The 20448-nt window shown below is 43.1% G+C and overlaps 1 protein-coding gene across 5 annotated transcripts in view; it reads left to right on the top strand.

Moving 5' to 3' along the window:
- Positions 1-20448, top strand: part of TFDP2 (transcription factor Dp-2) — a 77898-nt gene that overhangs the window by 34215 nt on the left and 23235 nt on the right. For all 5 annotated transcript variants that reach the window (XM_077291210.1, XM_077291211.1, XM_077291212.1 and 2 more), the window contains 4 exons: positions 11709-11833; positions 12216-12263; positions 17719-17881; positions 18781-18924. In XM_077291210.1, coding sequence (XP_077147325.1) covers positions 11709-11833; positions 12216-12263; positions 17719-17881; positions 18781-18924 — 480 coding nt within the window. The remainder of the gene's footprint in view (positions 1-11708; positions 11834-12215; positions 12264-17718; positions 17882-18780; positions 18925-20448) is intronic.

Raw genomic sequence — 20448 nt, 5'->3', positions numbered from 1 at the left:
AGCATATTGTTGGGGTAGAGACCCTGATTCCAGTGATGTGTCATTTAGTTTACTGGGTGCAGCAGTTGCAACACAATCCGTTTTAGATGGAGCAGAGCTCAGAAAGCTGCCCCCCGCCTACACCAGGCTCTGTGTGTACATTGTATAGTGACAGTGAGCTGCTAATCAGAGGAAGGGGTGCGGTCACACGGCTTGGCGGAGTGAGTTAGTCTGGGCAGTGATAGTCTCCTGGTGATAAAATGCTCATTGTGTGGAAACAGCACGCAGCCTATTAAGTGACACATCCCTGAAATTGGTGTCTCAGCCCCTACCTCATGCTGCCCTCAGATTACATAGCACAAACCTGCTGACAGATTCCCTTTAAGGGTATCAATCACCAGAATAGTCAACATTTTAACACACTTTCTATGGAAATTCTGCCTACCGCCTCCTCAGCAGTCAGAATGGCAGAGTGCTTCTGTTATTTTCTGTAATCTTTCTGCTGCAGATTGCTTGCACTTTTTGATCATTATACACAAGGTTTCACTTTCATAAAATAAGTTTTCAAATGCTTTAATGTAATATCCAAGTGACTGGTACCCCATTTTGTGAATGCGTCTCTATTAATGCCCATATGGCTTATCCTATACTGTAGGGCATTCTCCCTTTACAGTAGCCCGGCCTCCTTATACCCTCACTGTCTGCATACACTTTGTTTTTGAAAGTTTTATTTAATACCACCCTCTAGTGGATAAAGAAATAATTGCATGTTGTACACACTCACAAGAGGTGTTAAATGTCTCCCTCTAGTGGACTGTTTTAAATTATACGCAATGCAATGGTCTAAGTATGAAATTGCATAACTTTATTCTTTTCTTTCTAATTTCCATATAAATTACGTTAAATAAATACTTGCCCTTTTTTTAGGTTTGCGGTCAGCTTTTTAAGCAACTCTTTAGCTGGTCCCTATCCCACCATCAGTGCACGTTTTGCATAAGAGAAAAGTTAGCTAAACCCGCAGACTTGAAGTTTAAGGACCCCAATACAAAATCTACAAAAAGGTCCCCAACTATAACAGATCTTTAATAGTATTTTTTATATGGTCCAATGGGACCTTTTGAGCCTCCCTGCACTCCAGGGCCCAGGCACAAGTGATATCTGTGAGACCACCGATTTTTCTTCTGTTCTCAGGACGTGAGTGCCAAATGAGTCTGGAAACAATTTACTTTACCTTCTGCCCATTGAGAAGACAGGGCATATATGTGTCTGTAGATGTCAGGAGGAATAATTTTCAGGAAAATTAGTGTTTTACTGCCTGTTGTAATGCGCAAAATGTAATTCTACAGACTTCTGTATATTCTGGCTATTTTCTTTGCACTGCTGACTTTATCCACTAGGTGTCACTAGAATTCTATATTTTTCTACTTTTGTGCCGCTGTCACTAAAATGAGCTGTGGCTACAACACCGACTCTAGTGCGGACTGATCCGGCTCTACTCTGATTGTATCACTTATTAATAATTGGCACACCCATCCCGTCCACATGATTTATCTTCTGTTATTTACATGGTGTCCGCATGTTACACTGCTATACACTGCTTTTCGTCCCTACCCTGAGTGCAACCGATTAAAGCAGTTGTCCAGGAAAAAAGAAAAGTTTCCCATGGGCTTGGCTCTGTAAAAAATTACAAATTAAGTGATATTCAACTACCAGCTCCCATGGTCATGTGCCAAGAGAAAAACATCTGGACTACCTGCTGCTCTAGTCACTTGACCGCTGCATCCAGTCATAAGCTGCAGTGGTACTGCTTCTAGTGAACCAGTGAAATCTCCTCTTCTTGTGTCAGCAGAGACAATGAGGTGGAGTGCACTGGATCCCAGTGGGTGCTGGTAGGGTAGTATCACTTTGTCATTTTTTTACAGCGCCATGCCCCTGTGGGGGACCTCTTCTTTTTGCAGCTCGGTAATTTGCCTCAGTCCCTGCCGAGGTGGCGCTCCTAATACTGGAGCGCCCCCAGGGACCGTGAGGTACTCGGTACCGGGTCCGGTCGGCTCAAAGGGGATGTCACGGTGGCTGACCCGGTCCGTGGCCCTGGGACGTCCGTATAAAAGGGAAAGGTCTTTAAAGGGATAAAGTTTATGTTCGTGACGCCGCCTGTGGTATTCGGTCAGGGTGACCGACGCTGCTTTAAGGGGTCCGCTTGGGTGATGTTATGGCAGCTAGATGGTATACCTTCCCTCAGGTGAAGTATGTCCCCAGGGCTTCCCGGTGTACAGATGGTGGATGGTGTGAGGCGCAGAGAAGAACGAGGACACAAGGTTGCAGTCTCTTTACCTTTACTGAAGACTTCAGCATCCACAGTCCAGGGCACCAGATCACAGGGCAGGCAGAGTCCGGCAGGTTTGGAGGCAAGTCCAGAGTCCCCTTGTCCAGGTGGAAATCAGTAGCCTTCCTTTGCGCTGCGGTGGTGTAGTCCCTTACTGCCTATGGCTTCACATAAGGGTCTCACAGATGTGGTGTTTCTCTCTCTCTCTCCCCTGTATAGGATAGGACATAACCCGTATGACTGGTGACTTGAGCCTGTTTATAGCGTCTCTTAGATAACCCAGCTCTGTGGCGTGTCACCGTGCCTCCTGGGTGTAGGTGCGGACAGGTAACCTGCAATTAGCTGTCCTGCATGTCTCTGAAATAAGGCGTAGAGGTCCTTACTCCCTCGGTGTTCCGGCTACCGGTGTTCTGCGCCTCAGAAGGAGACAGCCTGTTCGGGGCTGGTCCCCTTCTGGTATCCTCTCCTTTGCTTCGACTTCCTTCACGCTCGCTGCAATACAGTTCTGCTTTCCAATGTCTCTTTCTGGGAGCTGCAGCTCTGAGGGCATGCACAGCTCCGTGGACCCTCTGTCCTCCTCAGACTGATGTCTGGAACTACCTGAGCTGAGCTCAGCCAGCAACTAGCTGCCCCTACAGACTACCAGTGTTATATACTGCATGGAGCATTATATGGGGCATCTATGGGGCCATAACTGAATGGAGCATTATACTACATGACTGGGCAATATACTACGTGACTGGGCAAAATACTACGTGACTGGGCAATATACTACGTGACTGGGCAATATACTACGTGACTGGGCAATATACTACGTGACTGGGCAATATACTACGTGACTGGGCCACTTCTTTATTTATCACCCACTCCTGGTTTAGACTTACAAACACTGAGGTAAAATACTGACCGAATACTGGGCGTGTGAACGAGGTCTTACAATGGAGGTCTATGGAGTGTCAGAACAAGGTTCCATAGACTTACATTGTGAGAGCGACTTCCTCACACAGAGCCTGGTGTGAGCCAGCAGGTCCGAATAGTAGTCACGTGGCCCAGAAGAGGTGCGGAGCTTGGAAGACGCAGCGGTGACCATATCTGAACATACTTACACTATATTACATGTACATTTAGGGCTCATTCAGACGTTAGTGATGTTTCTCAAAAACTAGATTCTCATTCACTTGATATCAGGAAACTCTTTAGGTTTTGTGACAAATCTGCGCAGAAAAAAAGCGACACATACGCAAAATGTGCACAGGCCCTTCCACTGATCTAGGCAGTAAACTGTTTGGTGGGAGTGCTTCTTTAACTCTAAATTCCCCAACGATATTAATATAAAATAAAGTTGTTGTTTTTTTAACGTAGGTAATCCATTTAAATGTCTATTAACTTAAATTTGCATTTTTTTGTGCAAAAATTAATAATGAAGCAATACAGTGAGGGATTGTCCAAGATAATGCAAAAGCCGCACGCAGGCAGCTATACTTGTGAATAATTTATATACCATTAGTCGCTCTCTTACTCCAGGCCGTCCCTGTGCCGTCTCTGTCGCCGCTCGCTCCTCATCTGATTACTGGGCCTGCGGATATCACCGTCCGTATACCCCATGGGACCGTAGCCGCAGCCAGTATATGGCCCGAAACCACAGAGTCCATCGATCCCACACCACATGGAAGCCGATCGTGTGATTTATTATACGAAATAAGGACAAATTTATAGTGAAATTTCCTCTATGGATATAACGGAAATATAATTTTGGGTTACTTTTTGTTTTTTTAATTAGCCCCTGGGAGTGTAATGAATACAATCATGGAAGGGGGACGTTGGACTGTCATAAGAGTGTTGATAAATATCGATTGGTTTAATGGATTGTCCATTACTTCTATAGTGGTAATTACCTTTAGGCTAGGTCATCAATGTCATCAGATGGCACCTCCACCAATCGGTTGTTCACGGTGCTGACGGCAGCAGCCAGATGTAATCAGTTGTGGAGCAGAACGGCAGAGCTCCGTCAGCTATGCTACCTGCAGTGGGGTGCTGCAGATCTACACTTCTACCTTCAGATAGGTGTGACTGTGCAGATCCTCAGCTGATCACATCCGGCCGTCGCCAGCATCAGGAACAGCTGATCAGCGGCAGTCCCACAGATCTGATATTGGTGACCTAGGCTAAGGAGAGGCCATCAAAATAAAAGTACTGGAAAGCCCCTTTAAACATGCTGTTCTTGGGGATACTGATGCTACCAATGGAGATTATCTTACTGTCTGCTCCAAACTAACTCTGCTCCATAGGAAATATAGTGTCTCTAATGCTACCTAGAGGTAACTACCTGGTCTTGCTGATATCTGTGGTTTGTCTCAAGGCCCTTTAATGGGTCAAACCTAGAGTTCCAGGGTCGCTACCTCTTGGTGGCACTCGAGAGGAGGGGAGCGAGTTAGGCACGCTATAACATGGCACACGAGTAAGAAGATGTCAGAAAGTTTCCAGCTTCTTTCTTCACAATTGGATGCATTATAACATTTTGAAACCACTTTTTAAATTTCTTACTAAAAGAGAAAAATGAACATGTCCAAAGCGGAATACCAACTCGTGAGGGGGGAAGAAAGGAATAAGGAGGCCACGGATGGGGGACCAGGAATAACACTAATAAAAGCACCAGCTATTCTTAGTAGGACACCATCCTGTGCGCAGTGAAGAAACAAAGCCTCGCTGCTCCGTAATTATCCTCTCCAGTCGGACACATTTCTTCCCTTAGATGCCGCTGCGAGCACTGCGCCTATCTCTAGATAACGTGCTCATTCTATAGCTTCATTATAGTCATTTATCTACGACCAGAGCTGCACAAATCCCAGAAGCCAGGGCGCCGATGCACCCAGAAATGTAGTGGTAGTGCCAACATTTCAGGCCCTGGTCTCCTCACGGAAACCGGAGAACGCTCCCAACACTTACCCTAAACAGAGGCTGTGCCCGATGCCCCACAGTGGCATCCATCACATCGCCAGTGGTATCAGCCTAGCAGATGCGTCAGCATTGAAAAATACCATTAGGCTGCTCTTACACTTGCCGTGATTTTGCGGCCTCAATAGATTTCTATGGGGCTGCAAAAACGGGCCGCAATAATTTCATGGTGCGCTGTATGGCCTTGAGGGCCATATTTACGACCGTGAAAAAAATATCGAGCTTGCTCGATATTTTTCACGGCTTGCGGACACGGCCCCCATTGTAAATCAGTGGTGCCGCAAAAACAACGGAAGGTTGTTTTTGCGGTGCGCTGTGACTTCCTGTTTTGCGGACCGCCGTTTTTTTCCCGCCAAAAAGGCACGCAATATCGGGCCACAAAAAAAAAGTCAAGTGTAAAACAAGCCTTACAAGGCCAGTCCATTCCTCGGTTCCTGAGAAATTAATGTTTGAATTGAGCTGAAGCCTCTGTCACTCCAGCTCTTTTCCCTGCCCAATGCCTCCTCCTCTTGCTTAACTGACGGCTCCTTTGCTTGAAGTCACACACCATAGAGGCTGTCAGTCAAGCAGGAGGAGGAGGCGGCGCCGGGCGGGGAATAGAGCTGGAGTGACAGAGGCTTTAGATCTACAGATAGCTCTTTAGCCTCATTTGCATATCAATTCAAGTGCTAATTTCTCAGCCATGTAAAGGTATTACTGGACCTTTCTTTTGAGGAGTTATATAAATAGTTTTTGGTTTTTTTTTGCATGGGGTGAATTTCCACTGACACATTCCCTTTATTAATATTACGTTTTTATTCATTTTTTTCTTGCTTCCTTGCATTGTTGACATTTCAGGGTTGTCCTCATTCTAAAACAGCATTTTCATACATTTATTTTCCTATATTTGGACCTTTTTGCTTTTCTGCCCCATCCATAAACCTGTTCGAGTAATGGAAATCCAAATGAAAGTTGCTTTTGTGAGCGTGTGTGTGTGTCTGCCTCCTAAAGTGGTCTGTGCCTGCGTATGGTTCTGTGGAATATGTCGGCATCCATAACACTACCTATAAATCTACATATATAACCCACCGTACGGCCATGTTCACACGTCCCTGTGTCGTCGTCAGTCTGGACACCACAGCAGCAGAAAGGGTTAATCCAGGGTGATGTGAAGTGTTGGAAAACTAAAGTGAATTTTCTGTTTGTAAGAAAGCGCTAGGAATGTCTGACTGCACATGTAAAAATAATTCCTCTAACAAACCCGCTGAGCAGGAGAGACACAAGGTAACGGTACCCGCGGTATTCTGGCAACCATTACACGATAAGCAAACAGCTTAATTGGTTTTCACAGGACCAGACGGCTGTGGCGGTATTTTCTTTAACAGTATTAGGGACCTGATTGGGAATGATTTGTTCCCATGTCTTAACTCGCACACCCCTTCAGAGTAGAGTTAAAGCCGCAGTGTGTAGAGAAACAACAGTACCCCAAAGATAGACATTGCCTAAGTAGGATATTAGAAGGGGTTCTCCACTTTAGGCTCGGGCTACCGGCAACTTTGGTCATGACACGAGTTGTGCGACCACACATCGCTGTGTTTCGCTGCTACATTGCAACACCATATAAGTGAATGGGGTCACTTTACGACCCCCGCGACAAGCTAGTCGCAAAAAAGCCAACCGGTTCTGATTTTTTTTTTTTTTGTGTGACTTTTGCAGTGTGCAGCCTCTGTGGTGGCAAAAGTCACTGTGTAGCGCTAGTCTTATTTTGCCATGATTTTGTGTGACCAGTTCTGTTTATCAGCCACCTCCAACTGGAAAAAAAGTGGACAGCTTTTTATGAAAAGAATCTGTCAGCAGGCTTAATCTGAGGGCAGCATGATATAGGGGCAGAAACCCTGATTCCAGTGAAGTGTCACTTACTGGGCTGCTTACTGTAGTTTTGATAAAAATCAATCTCTTGCTGATATTACAGTATCATTATTGGTCTAGTAAAGCTGCTGCCAGATAGTTCTTCATAATCATGAGCTCTGTGTAATCCCCCCTCCCCCACTACTGATTGGCTTTCTGGCTATGCACAGTGTATACAGAAAGCTACCAATCAGTGGTGTGGGCGGAGTTATACAGAGCTCAGAATTCAGAGAACTGCTAGATCTGCAGCAGAGAAAATGGGGATTTAATCAAAACTGCAGCAAGTAGCCCTGTAAGTGATACACCGCTGGGATCTCTGCCATTATATCATGCTGCTTTTAGAAGGGATAGCAAAAGCCTGGTGACAGGTTCCCTTTAAATGTGTAGTGGGTGAAATCCCAAATGCATCAGGGTATGTGCACACGCTGCGGATTTTGCTGCGGATCCGCAGCGGATTTGACGCTGCGGATCCGCAGCAGTTTTCCCAAAGTTTACAGTACCATGTAAACCTATGGGAAAAAAACCGCTGTGCACATGCTGCGGAAAATTCCGCGCGGAAACGCAGCGGATTATTTTCCGCAGCATGTCAATTCTTCCTGCGGATTCCGCAGCGGTTTTCAACATGCACCAATAGGAAAGTGCAGTTGAAAACCCGCAGAGAAATCCGCAGAAGAAACCGCGATGAAATCCGCAGTGAAAACCGCAGTGGTTTTGCACTGCGGATTTTCCAAATCCGCTCTGGAAAAATCCGCAGCAGAATCCGCAACGTGTGCACATACCCTCATTCATCAGCACAAATGGTATCTTTGGTCTCATGGGATTATTAATCTGGCAGTATCATTGTGTAAATGTATTAATCAAGAAAATCTAAAATTCTCTCTCTGATTGCATATTTCCTCCTAGATTGTAAGCTCTTGTGATCAGGGCCCTCGCTTCTCTTGTTTCTCTTGTAATTATATGTTCCTCTAATGTCCGATATGGTTTGTACATGTGCCACAGAATATGCAGGCGCTAAATAAATAACATTTATTGCACAGCATTGACTTATGTTAAGAAATGCTAAATTCACTTCATGACATATCACAGTTCATGCAAAGTTTTACTGAAAAATCTGTCTCTCTCAAGTCGGGAAACGTGTGGAATTATGGAAATCACAGGAACTATAGACGGGTTAATGATGTGTCAATGATGAAAAAATGGAATCTAAATTTTCAAACCATCTCCATTTATTCAGCATCATGTATGACCTCAACGTGCAGAAATCTCCGCACTTACACACCTTGGCATGTTAGCAGTGAGGTTACTAATAATGGTTGTCTGAGGAATGTTCTGCCACACTGAATGCATTTGGGCATGCAAATCATCAAGATCTGCTGCTGGCAGCTCTTTTTGCAATTATCGATCAATGATGTTCTAAAAGTGTATGATGGAAGACAAGTCCAGAGAGGCTGCACGCCATTGTAACACAACATGTTTAAGCCATGCAGGCTGCTCACAGTAGCACGAGGAACATGTGGCATTGGAGTCGTCTTGTTGAGAAATGGCTCTTAGGACACTTTTGAAAAATGGCCGTATTTCTGCATTCATGATTGAGGCATTCTGTTCTCTCTAGTGAGAATGGACATGACATAAAAAGCCTAAGGCCACCTTCATTATTTGGTCAGTATGTGTAAGCCAAAACCAGGAGTGGGTGATAAATGCAGAAGTGGTGACGTGTTTCTGTTATACTTTTCCTCTGATTGTTCCACTCTTGGTTTTGGCTTACAAATACTGAGGTAAAAAACTCACCAAATACTGATGGTGTGAGCGTGGCCTAAGACATCAAAAGGTTAGTCTACATAAACTATAAGAAGGTGTTTGCATTGTTCTACGAGCCAGACATCCAGATACAGGTGTCCATGGACCTCACACCACCGCTATCAAAAGCTATCATGGCGCAGAACAAGACTGCAATGGAGGTCTATTGTCTTCAGAAATGAGTTCTGCTGTTGTTTTAGATACAGTGATAGTAGGAAATGGGTGTGGAGGTCACATAGACAACACCATGAAGAGGTCTTCATGAGGTAACGTCACACTGGTCCTACTCCTAGGATTATGGTGTACGATGGCATATCATTTGGTAGTTGGACACCTTTATTCTTTTTTTTTTTTCAGGTACACTAACAGCTCGGTGTTGTCTAGATTTGGTCATGGTACCAGTGGTACCGCTGTTTCCCCATAGTATACCAGGTGCATTTTTCCACACAACCGCACCAGGCCACATGTTGCTCGTGTTAGGGTATGTGTCCACGTTCAGGATTGCATCAGGATTTGGTCAGGATTTTACATCAGTATTTGTAAGCCAAAACCAGGAGTGGGTGATAAATGCAGAAGTGGTGCACATGTTTCTGTTATACTTTTCCTCTAATTGTTCCACTCCTGGTTTTGGCTTACAAATACTGATGTAAAATCCTGACCAAATCCTGATGCAATCCTGAACGTGGACACATACCCTTACTGTGAGCAGCCTGCGTGTCCTAAATGTTTTTCCATTGCATGCACAATCTCCGGACTTGCCTCCGATCAAGCACACCTGGGACCTCATTGATCTGCAACTACAAAGGTAGCTGCCAGCAGCGGAGCTTGATGATTTTCCCAAATGCATTCGGCGCAGAAGAACACTCCTCATTGATAGCAGCCTAGGTGTGTAAGTGCAGGGATTTCTGCGCATGGTGCTCATACTCATACTTGTATATACACAAATCGCACAGATTCAGTTTCTTATATCCCATGTATGTATGATAGTGTTACATCACATGTTAGTATACATCCAGCTGTTCGCTCTCTGCATTTTCTAATGCATATTAATGGCAGTAAGCCTCCTCCTTCCACAGAGTAGAGGATTACATAATTTATATATGTACCCTTTCAGATTCAATAGCTAAGCCATCTAGCCGGAAAACTGACCTTGAATCATTGGTATAAATCCCTCCTACAAGCCGTGAATGAGCACAACAAACTACTCCTAGCCAGAATAGAAAGGTTTGAGCAACGCCGGCTACAGCTTTAAATGTTTTTGCAGCCGGAGAAGATGTGTGAATGATTGTCACGGTGCGGCTGTCTTTCTCTGTGGGTCTCGGAGACCTGCAGTAAAGCATCCAGTGCAGGGTCGCAGCCTGGGGTCCCAGCTTAGCTTCCGGTGGAGATCAAAGCAGAGAGGTGGCCCTGGGGTCAGCCAAGATCAGCAGTGACGTGTGTTCTGGGGGGCCCCCGACTGCACTGCCATGGATTGGGACCATTTCTGGATCTCCCATGTGACCATCATTAGTCTTTATTCTATACACCTGCTGTGGGTTTCTGGCTCGCAACTATTAACCCTTTTCTGGATGTAGTTTTTACAAAGTGAGGTGGTGGCGGATTAGCCTAAAGCCATAGAATCCATTGTATGTGAGATTTCTGCCTGGATTACACATAGTCGCACCAGTAACCAATATGACTGATAGGGCTCGTGCAGACAACCGTAGAAATCAGACGGGTGCCATCTGTGGTTTTGACGGATGGACATACCCATGTTATTCTATGGGGCTGTGCACCTGTCTGATTTTTTGTTCTGTGAAACTAGTGGCACTCTTCCATTCAAGTCTGTAGGTCTGTGAAAAAAAAAAAAAAAAAAGATTTTCGTGGACTGACATAGTGAAGAAAATGGAGGAACGTGTTTTTTTTTTGTTCTCTCTCCACCTCAGAGAAAATCAGATCTCACTCTGATCATAGTCTGATTAGCATAATTGAACCAATTTTTTGGATGAAGATAAAAGGGTCATGTGACAATATCCTTAAAGGGGTTGTCCATTTTTGGGGGGCCATTTTTTTTTTCCTCACATGCGTGTGTTTTTGGGATTCATTAAAAAAAAAAAAAGCATGGTTTTGTCTTCTACGGACTCTGTTTTACAGTATTGCTGGCTGCACCAATAATAGGTTAACTGAGAATCAGTCCGTGAGCTTGTTCTGCTGCTCTGATAAGACAGTTGGTAACGTTTGTCTTTTTTTTAACACTCCTTTCAGCTGATCTATTATTTATTTTTTACTACCATCTGTAATATACCAACGGTGCCACTTTTAATTTTTTAATGAAACTGAATTCCAAAAATGATTTTTAGTCCCAAATAAATGCATTTAATTAAAAAAATATTAATTGCCCCCAGAGCTGGGCAACCTTGTTACATTATTATATTTATGATCATGTATGCTTTTCTATGGTCCCACTATAATGAATGGACCTGCCAGTGATGAAGAGAGCAGCTCTTGTTTAGCAGGCCCTGTGTTGTATGTAAAACATATAAAAATCCCATATTTCGGGGTTTTTATGGGTCAATATCCTAAAAACTATCATCTCCAATCACATCTCCCAGATCAGTGGGCTTTCTGAGCATAGAAGTTCATTGCCACTTTGAGCGTTCCAGTGGTTGGCTTGATGTGATGTATAAGTTGGTAAGAAATGACTAGTTTGTATTAGACAAGGTATAAAAGGTGACTTCTCGTCATCTCGGGCTCACCATCACCATGTCACTTTTTGTTCTTCTAGATTATAAGCACTCCCCAGAGACTGAGCGCGGGAGCGGATCTTCTCATAGGGAGACAGTTCACCGCGGCCACCTCAGCCATGGTCACACAGACTCACATCACAGATGCCTCCAGCTGGATTCCTGGGTAATTGTTTGCGCATGTAATTTATTTAGGAGAATTGAAAACCTCTGCAGTTTCTCATCTTTGGTGCCACTTTTGGTTCTGGTCAAGTCTTGCTTTTCTATGCAATTGTAATAGTTATGTAAGAGAGAAACGCATAATGTTTCATGGGTAAAGGCGAAGCCAGACGGAGAAACGAGACGTAAATGTGGGAGAATGTCGTGTCATCAGGTAGGACGTACATGTCCATTCAGGACATATTGTCAGTATGACCTAATAGGTTAGGATAGTAATGAATGAACTTGTAAGTTGGGAAATTCTCAATAAGCTATCTCTAGATTAGCACATACTTATTGTTACAGGCATATACTCAGTTACTAACCCAAGAAATATTTTTCTTCCATAGGGATCGGAAACGTACCCGTGAGTTCATAGAGTCTGACTTCTCCGAGAGGTAAGGGCAAAAAATAGACGAGTGGTGGTGAAGGGATGGCCATTTTGATAAAGGTTACACTACTCAGCCTGGAAAACACACAAAACACGCACGCACGCACGCACGCACACACACACCCACACACACACGGTATGGAAAGTATTCAGACCCCAGTAAATTTTTCACTCTTTGTTTCATTGCAGCCATTTGCTAAATTCAAAAAAGTTCATTTTTTCACATTAATGTACACTCTGCACCCCATCTTGACTGAAAATAAACAGAAATATAGAAACTTTGGCAAGTTTAATAAAAAAGGAAAACTGAAATATCACATGGTCATAAGTATTCAGACCCTTTGCTCAGACACTCATATTTGTCACATGCTGTCCATTTCCTTGTGATCCTCCTTGAGATGGTTCTATTGCTTCATTGGAGTCCAGCTGTGTTTAATTAAACTGATAGGACTTGATTTGGAAAGGCACACACCTGTCTATATAAGACCTCACAGCTCACAGTTTATGTCACACCAAATGAGAATCATGAGGTCAAAAGAACTGGCCAAGGAGCTCAGAGACAGAATTGTGGCAAGGCACAAATCTGGCCATGGTTACAAAAGAATTTCTGCAGTACTCAAGGTTCCTAAGAGCACAGTGGCCTCCATAATCCTTAAATGGAAGAACTTTGGGACCACCAGTTTTCCTAGACCTTGCCATCCAACCAAACTGAGGAATCATGGGAGAAGAGCCTTGGTGAGAGGGGTTAAGAAGAACCCCAAGATCACTGTGGCTGAACTCCAGAGATGCAGTAGGGAGATGGGAGAAAGTTGCACAAAGTCAACTATCACTGCAGCCCTCTTCCAGTCGGGCCTTTATGGCAGAGTGGCCAGACGGAAGCCTCTCCTCAGTGCAAGACCTATAAAAGCCCGCATAGAGTTTGCTAAAAAACACATGAAGGACTCCCAGACTATGAGTAATAAGATTCTTTGAGATGAGACGAAGATAGACCGTTTTGGTGATAATTCTAAGCGGTATGTGTGGAGAAAACTAGGCACTGCTCATTATCTGCCCAATACAATCCCAACAGTGAAACATGGTGGTGGCAGCATCATGCTATGGGGATTTTTTTCAGCTGCAGGGACAGGACGCCTGGTTGTCATTGAAGGAAACATGAATGCAGCCAAGTACAGAGATATCCTGGATGAAAACCTCTTCCAGAGTGCTCTGGACCTCAGACTTGGCTGAAGGTTCACCTTCCAACAAGACAATGACCCTAAGCACACAGCTAAAATAACAAAGGAGTGGCTTCAGAACAACTCTGTGAATATTCTTGACTGGCCCAGCCAGAGCCCTGACCTAACCCAATTGTCCATCTCTGGAGAGACTTGAAAATGGCTGTCCACCAACGTTCACCATCCAACCTGACGGAACTAGAGAGGATCTGCAACGAAAAATGGCAGAGGATCCCCAAATCCAGGTGTGAAAAACTTGTTGCATCATTCCCAAGTCGACTCATGGCTGTACTAGCTCAAAAGGTGCTTCTACTCGATACTGAGCTAAGAGTCTGAATACTTATGACCATGTGATATTTCAGTTTTTCTTTTGTAATAAATTTGCAAAAATTTCTATATTTCTGTTTTTTTCAGTCAAGATGGGGTGCAGAGTGTATATTAATGAGGAAAAAAATGAACTTTTTTGAATTTACCAAATGGCTGCAAAGAAACAGAGTGAAAATTTAAAGGGGACTGAATGAATATATATATATACAGTGGGGCAAAAAAGTATTTAGTCAGTCAGCAATGTGATTTTCTGGATTTTTTTTTTCTCAGTTTGTCTCCCATAGTTGAGGTCTACCTATGATGTAAATTACAGACGCCTCTCATCTTTTTAAGTGGTGGAACTTGCACTATTGCTGACTGACTAAATACTTTTTTGCCCCACTGTATATATATGTGTGTGTATGTATATATGTGTGCGTATATATATGTATGTGTGTATATATATATATATAATGGTGCTTCTCACAAAATTAGAATATCATGAACAAGTTAATTTATTTTGGTTCTTCAATACAAAAATTGATGTTCATTTCTTATACACCATTTATTACAAACAGTGTGATCTACTTCAAATGTTTACGTCTGTTACTGTTGATGATTATGGATTACAGCCGATGAAAACCCAAAAGTAATTATCTCAGTAAATTAGAATAATTAACAAAAAACACCTGCAAAGGAATCATTTAAGAAGGTCTGTTTCAGTAGGCTCCACAATCATGGGGAAGACTGCTGACTTGACAGATGTCCAGAAGGCAGTCATTGTAACACTCCACAAGGAGGGTAAGCCACAAAAGGTCATTGCTAAAGAAGCTGGCTGTTCTCAGAGTGCTGTATCCCAAGAATATTAATGGAAAGTTTAGTGGAAGGAAAAAGTGTGGTAGAAAAGATGCCCAAGCAACCAGGATAACCGCACCCTTGAAATGGTTGTTAAGAAAAGGTAATTCAAAAATTTTGGGGAGATTCACAAGGAGTGGTCTTCTGCTGGAGCCATTGCTTCAAGAGCCATCCACTCATGAGCAATAGACAACGCCAGAAGCGTCTTACCTGGGCCAAGGAGAAAAAGAACTGGACTGTTGCTCATTGGTACAAGGTGTTGTTTTAAGATTAAAGTAAATTTAGCATTTTATTTGGAAATCAAGGTCCCAGAGTCTGGAGGAAGAGTGGAGAGGCCACAATCCAAGCTGCTTGAGATCTAGCGTGAAGTTTCCACAATCAGTGATGGTTTGGGGAGCCATGTCATCTGCTGGTGTAGGTCCACTATGTTTTATCAAGAACAAAGTCAGTGCAGTCGTCTACCAGGAAATTTTACAGCACTTCATGCTTCCCTCTGCCGACAAGCATGTTGGAGATGGAAATTTCATTCTCCAGCAGGACTTGGCACCTGTTCACACTGCCACTGGTTTAAAAACAACAGTATCACTGTGCTTGATTGGCCGGGGAACTTGCCTGACCTTAACCCCATAGAGAATCTATGGGGTATTGTCAAACGGAAGATGAGACACCAGACCCAACAATGCAGACGAGCTGAAGGCTGCTATCAAAGCAACCTGGGTTTCCATAACACCTCAGCAGTGGCACAGACTGATCACCTCCATGCAATGCCACATTGATGCAGTAATTGATGCAAAAGGAGCCCCGACCAAGTATCGAGTGCATTTACTGAAAAATACAGTTCAGTAGGCCAACATTTCGGATTTTAAAGTTATTTTTCAGGCTGGTATTATAAAGTATTCTAATTTACTGAGATAATGACTTTTGGGTTTTCATTGGCTGTAAGCCATAATCCTCAACATTACCAGAAATAAACACTTGAAATAGATCACTCCGTTTGTAATGACTTTATATGAGTTTCACTTTTTGTATTGAAGAACTGAAATAAATTAACTTTTTGATGATATTGTAATTTTGTGAGAAGCACTGTGTGTATGTATGTATGTATGTACGTACGTACGTGTGTGTGTATACATGCATGCCTACATACATGGCATGGTCTCCTCTACAAGCCATCACACTAGTAGAGCAGTGAATAGATGCTATATTCCTCCATGTGAATATAGAGCAGTTCGGGCCGGTTGCTCCCTGGCAGCGTCCTGACTCTTCCACTTCTATTCATTTCCTCGTCCTATTCCTTCGTATTCCTAACAAGGAATCTGGAACTAATCCCTGTGGATTTTTTCAGCAAGTGACTGGCCACTATGGCAACCACTTGTCAGAAAGCATCTTTATCATCTGCCATATTTCTTCTTGGTTCTCTGCATTAGACACCTATCTAGTGTCAGTGCAACAAATTCCAAATGCAATGAATTCTTTCCTAGGAAGACAATGGCTCCTGAGAGCCTTTGGAATATCTTTTTTTTTTTTATACAATTATTTAAAAATGTTGGGAGTTCATCTTGTGTGTTCTTTATTAAGTAGATTTTTAATGCATTATGCTTAAATTACACAATTTTATATCTGATATACGTTTGTTAGTTGTTTATATAGTTTTATTCATTGTATATATAAATTACCAGTTTTAAGGTATCCTTTTTTTAAAAAAATATCTGAAACTCAAGGTCGTTTAGATTCTCGTCCCATGTGCATCACACTTCTTTTTTTTTTATTTTTATTTTTTTTTATTATGATTCAGGGATACTAATGGGATAGAAAGAATAGTATAGTCAAAAAGCACCCACACCACCCGACTGGTTTACTCTATTGTGAATGAATGGGATCTGTTCATAAACTGAGCCGTCGTGCTCCCATTACATCCTTACTAAACAAAGAAAAAAGAAAGGAGTGCAAGCCAACTAAATTGAAGAGCGTATAAACAGCAAAATGCACTACATACGAGGTGGTAATGATGGACACAAGTGATAGTGGTTTATTTAAGACTTCATACAATGAAAAAAATTGCGATATCTACGAAGGGGAAACGCATAAGTATTTTTCTTTGTTTTTTCTGAAAAGCTTTATGAAATTGTGTATTTATATTTTTTGTATCTGATGTTACTTTTGTTGTTATGCTATGCATTCTTTGGGCCCTTGTAAACCTTAGATGATGATAGCCAAAATATGTTGATTATGGTTTGTTTTGTTTTTTAGTATATCGTGACTCGCTTGTAGTGGTAATCAGCAAGGGCGTTAGCTGTCACTAGCTTCTTATCAGATGAAATAATATCCATCTGCACCCTTCCCAAAAACCCGACTCCATGTGTGCCTACTTTTCTGAGTTCTTTTTCGCAAAATGAAAAGTTAAACAATTTTACATAATATCTTTATGCTTGCTATCATTCAATAAGAAATTAAACTGATTATCCCCAGGAAGTAAAAACCTGTCCATCTGATGTCCCTGGGCAGGAAGTAAAAACCTGTCCCTCTGATGTCCCTGGGCAGGAAGTAAAAACCTGTCCATCTGATGTCCCTGGGCAGGAAGTAAAAACCTGTCCCTCTGATGTCCCTGGGCAGGAAGTAAAAACCTGTCCATCTGATGTCCCTGGGCAGGAAGTAAAAACCTGTCCATCTGATGTCCCTGGGCAGGAAGTAAAAACCTGTCCCTCTGCTGTGAGGTGCGAGACGTGTTACAAGACAACGTTCTGATAACTGTACTGTATCCGTCATCAGAACGGAGTTATTGACATGAGACAGACAAAGTTGAATTCACTGATCGCAGACTGAGATCTGGGAAGGCTGGGAGGAATTGGTACAGAAAATATCTTAGACCGTTGTATAACTTCATTGTACAAAGGATAATATTTGTTTGTACTCATGGAGTTAGACGGAAGTTTGTGTTTCTTCAGAGTCATTGTAAGGTTATAGTTGTTTATAAGATTGTAGATTTTTTTTTAGGATTTACTGTATTTTAGATATGAAATCACAAAAAATTTGGAAAGTTCATGATCGATCCATATATTCTATAAATTGTTGCCTTCCCATCTACAGTAAAAGAAGTAAGAGAGGGGAGAAGAGCGGGAAGGGTCTGCGTCATTTCTCTATGAAGGTTTGTGAGAAGGTCCAGACCAAAGGGACCACGTCCTACAACGAAGTGGCGGATGAACTGGTGGCTGAGTTTACCAGTTCTGCTGGACAGTTGCCATCCGACTCTGTAAGTAAAGTCTACGTGATCTTATACTGTTAGCCTTTTTTATTCCCATTTTGCACCATACATTTATGTAAGATGTGGCACTGCTCCATCCAGAAGGGACATTTCAGAGCACTGGTCTCTGGATCGGGGTACCAAATCATGGAGCCCAACTGATTCAGAAAGGTATCACCCTTTTGGACGTTCACCGGAGGGGTTGTCCCATACTTTGCAGCTTATACTCCATGGGTATACTGCTGGTCAACTGGTATCAGTTCCTAGTGGGCGGTGTCAAATGGATGCTGCCACCAATCAGCAGCCAGGATGGGAGTGTAGGGATATGTGGTTTATCTTACTCGCGTGTCTACTGATTATAAGTGAAGTAAGGGATAATCTCTTTAAGAGCGTGGAGAGTAAGATGAATGGCCACCGAAAGTCCACAAATCAAACAGTTGTTTTGGGGAAACACAATATTTATTCTTGTAAAGCCACCATGTTTTGTATACCATGGAAATGGCTAATGGTATGGGCTAATTAATGGATGGCGTTTGAACACTGGTGGTCTAATAAATGTACACTAAGCCCCTGCTTCATCAACACTGACGGACATGAAGGGGTGTGGTGGAGTCAGACACTCCTGATCTGACGAGTGCCACGTACCTCTGTTCACCACGCAGAAGTCTTACACCAGTCCCTATTTTGATGTATCTGGGAGAAAGTAGTGGCTCCAAAAGTTGCAGAATTTTTTTGCACAACTCCAAATTTGCCTCCAAATTTATAAAACCATTACATCAGAATTTTGACAAAATTCCTTTAATGAACCTGGTCCTATACACCTTGTCTGTTATTCCTTGTTTTTTCCCTTTAGTCATTGCTTATGATGCTAGTGTGCAGGGAGTAATAGTTCCGTGTTTCATACTCAGGCTTATGACCAGAAGAACATCAGGCGGCGAGTTTACGATGCCCTGAATGTACTAATGGCCATGAATATCATCTCCAAGGAGAAGAAGGAAATTAAATGGATTGGTTTACCGTCCAACTCTGTGCAGGAATGTGAGAATTTAGAGGTACGCTGATAATATTGTAGCATTTATTTTAGTTATTTTTTAAATTTTAATAATTCATTTTCCCAAAATTAAAACTGTTAGATACTTTTTGATTAACATTAATAAAAAAAAGGCTCTGTTTCAGGACTGTGGTTTTCACCATTGTTTAGGGAAGTGTTTGTTAAGCAACTCACCAATGTTCTTTGCTGCTCTCCATATTTATAGACTGCTGAAAAAGTGTAACTACCAGGATAGCAGTCTCGGCACGCTGAGTTGGGGTGAGGGGACTGGCTAAAGGGGGGTTTCTAGAACTTCAATATCAGACTGGTGGGGTCAAAATTCCCAGCACAACTGCCACTTATATGGCAGAGAGCTTGCAGTACCGTTCATGGCCACTGAGCAGTGTGTGGCGCTCTGCGGACCCTTCAACCAGCTGATCAGTGGGGGTGATGGGAATTAGACTCCCATTGATTTCATAATCACAACCTATCATTATTGAAATTTTATCACCCCAAAGAAACTTTAATGAACTCCTTAGTGATTTTTTTTTTCCATAGAGGTAGTGATTAAAAAAGTAGCAATGAGCTTTTCATGGCGCTGCCTTTGCAATACAGTGCAAACCCTGGATGAGCGGCAGTGACTTGTTATACACAGATGCCACGATGTTATATGTAATATGGGGGTGGACATATCAATGGTGCGACGTGTGCAGCTGCGTAGGGGCCCAAGAGGTAAGGGGGCCAGTACCACCTCCAAAGCAAGTGGGATTGTGCATTATGACGAGATCCTGGACTATAAAGGGCCCATATACTGTTCTTGTACACAGATCCTCTCCTGTGTCCGCCAGTGTGGGGGCAGACATACCATTAGTGCAACCTCTGCTGCCGCACAGGGGCCCATGAGGTAAGGAGGATTGTGCATTATGAGGAGCACAAGGACCCTCTCCTGTCTGTGTCCGCCCCTCTTGTGATGTATCTCCACATGTGCTCAAGGCTTTGCTCTACATACTTGTCCTGTTATACTGTTATTCCGGTGCTGAGCAGATTGTAGTCCTGCTGTAATTAGGTGCCTGACATATTTTCTTAGGTCTGAATGAATTAATCCTCATGCTAGGCTGAACCGGGTTATTCGGGGTGGTTTTTCTTCCATATATCAGCCTGGATAGCATGCACATGGATGCACGTTGTGAAGATCCACAGTGTCGGTGTATTTCAGGCTCTATATGATGCAGGCAGGACATGGACAGAGCTGAGGTCCCTGTACCCAGCTGCGGGGACAGCTGACTCGGCAGCTCATTACTAGTGCATCAGACCATGGCTGCCTGCATGAGCTGGGGCAGAAATGTATGTGCCGATGAGAATCCACATCATGGTCACTGCCTGCATTATGTAAAGAGCTATTTTTGTGTATCACCAGGAAAGCTTCATCCCAAACGCTCACAGTTCAGCTCCCGTCCTCTCTGGCGTCTCTTCCTAGTATTCTCTGCTTTGTCGGTTCCGTCTGTATATGTGATGTTAGCACTAATGTGCACGTGACGGTGGAATT

This window comes from Ranitomeya variabilis, chromosome 2 (genome assembly GCF_051348905.1).
Source record: "Ranitomeya variabilis isolate aRanVar5 chromosome 2, aRanVar5.hap1, whole genome shotgun sequence".
Classification (NCBI taxonomy): Eukaryota; Metazoa; Chordata; class Amphibia; order Anura; family Dendrobatidae; genus Ranitomeya; species Ranitomeya variabilis.
This window is presented reverse-complemented; position numbering and strand designations above follow the sequence as displayed.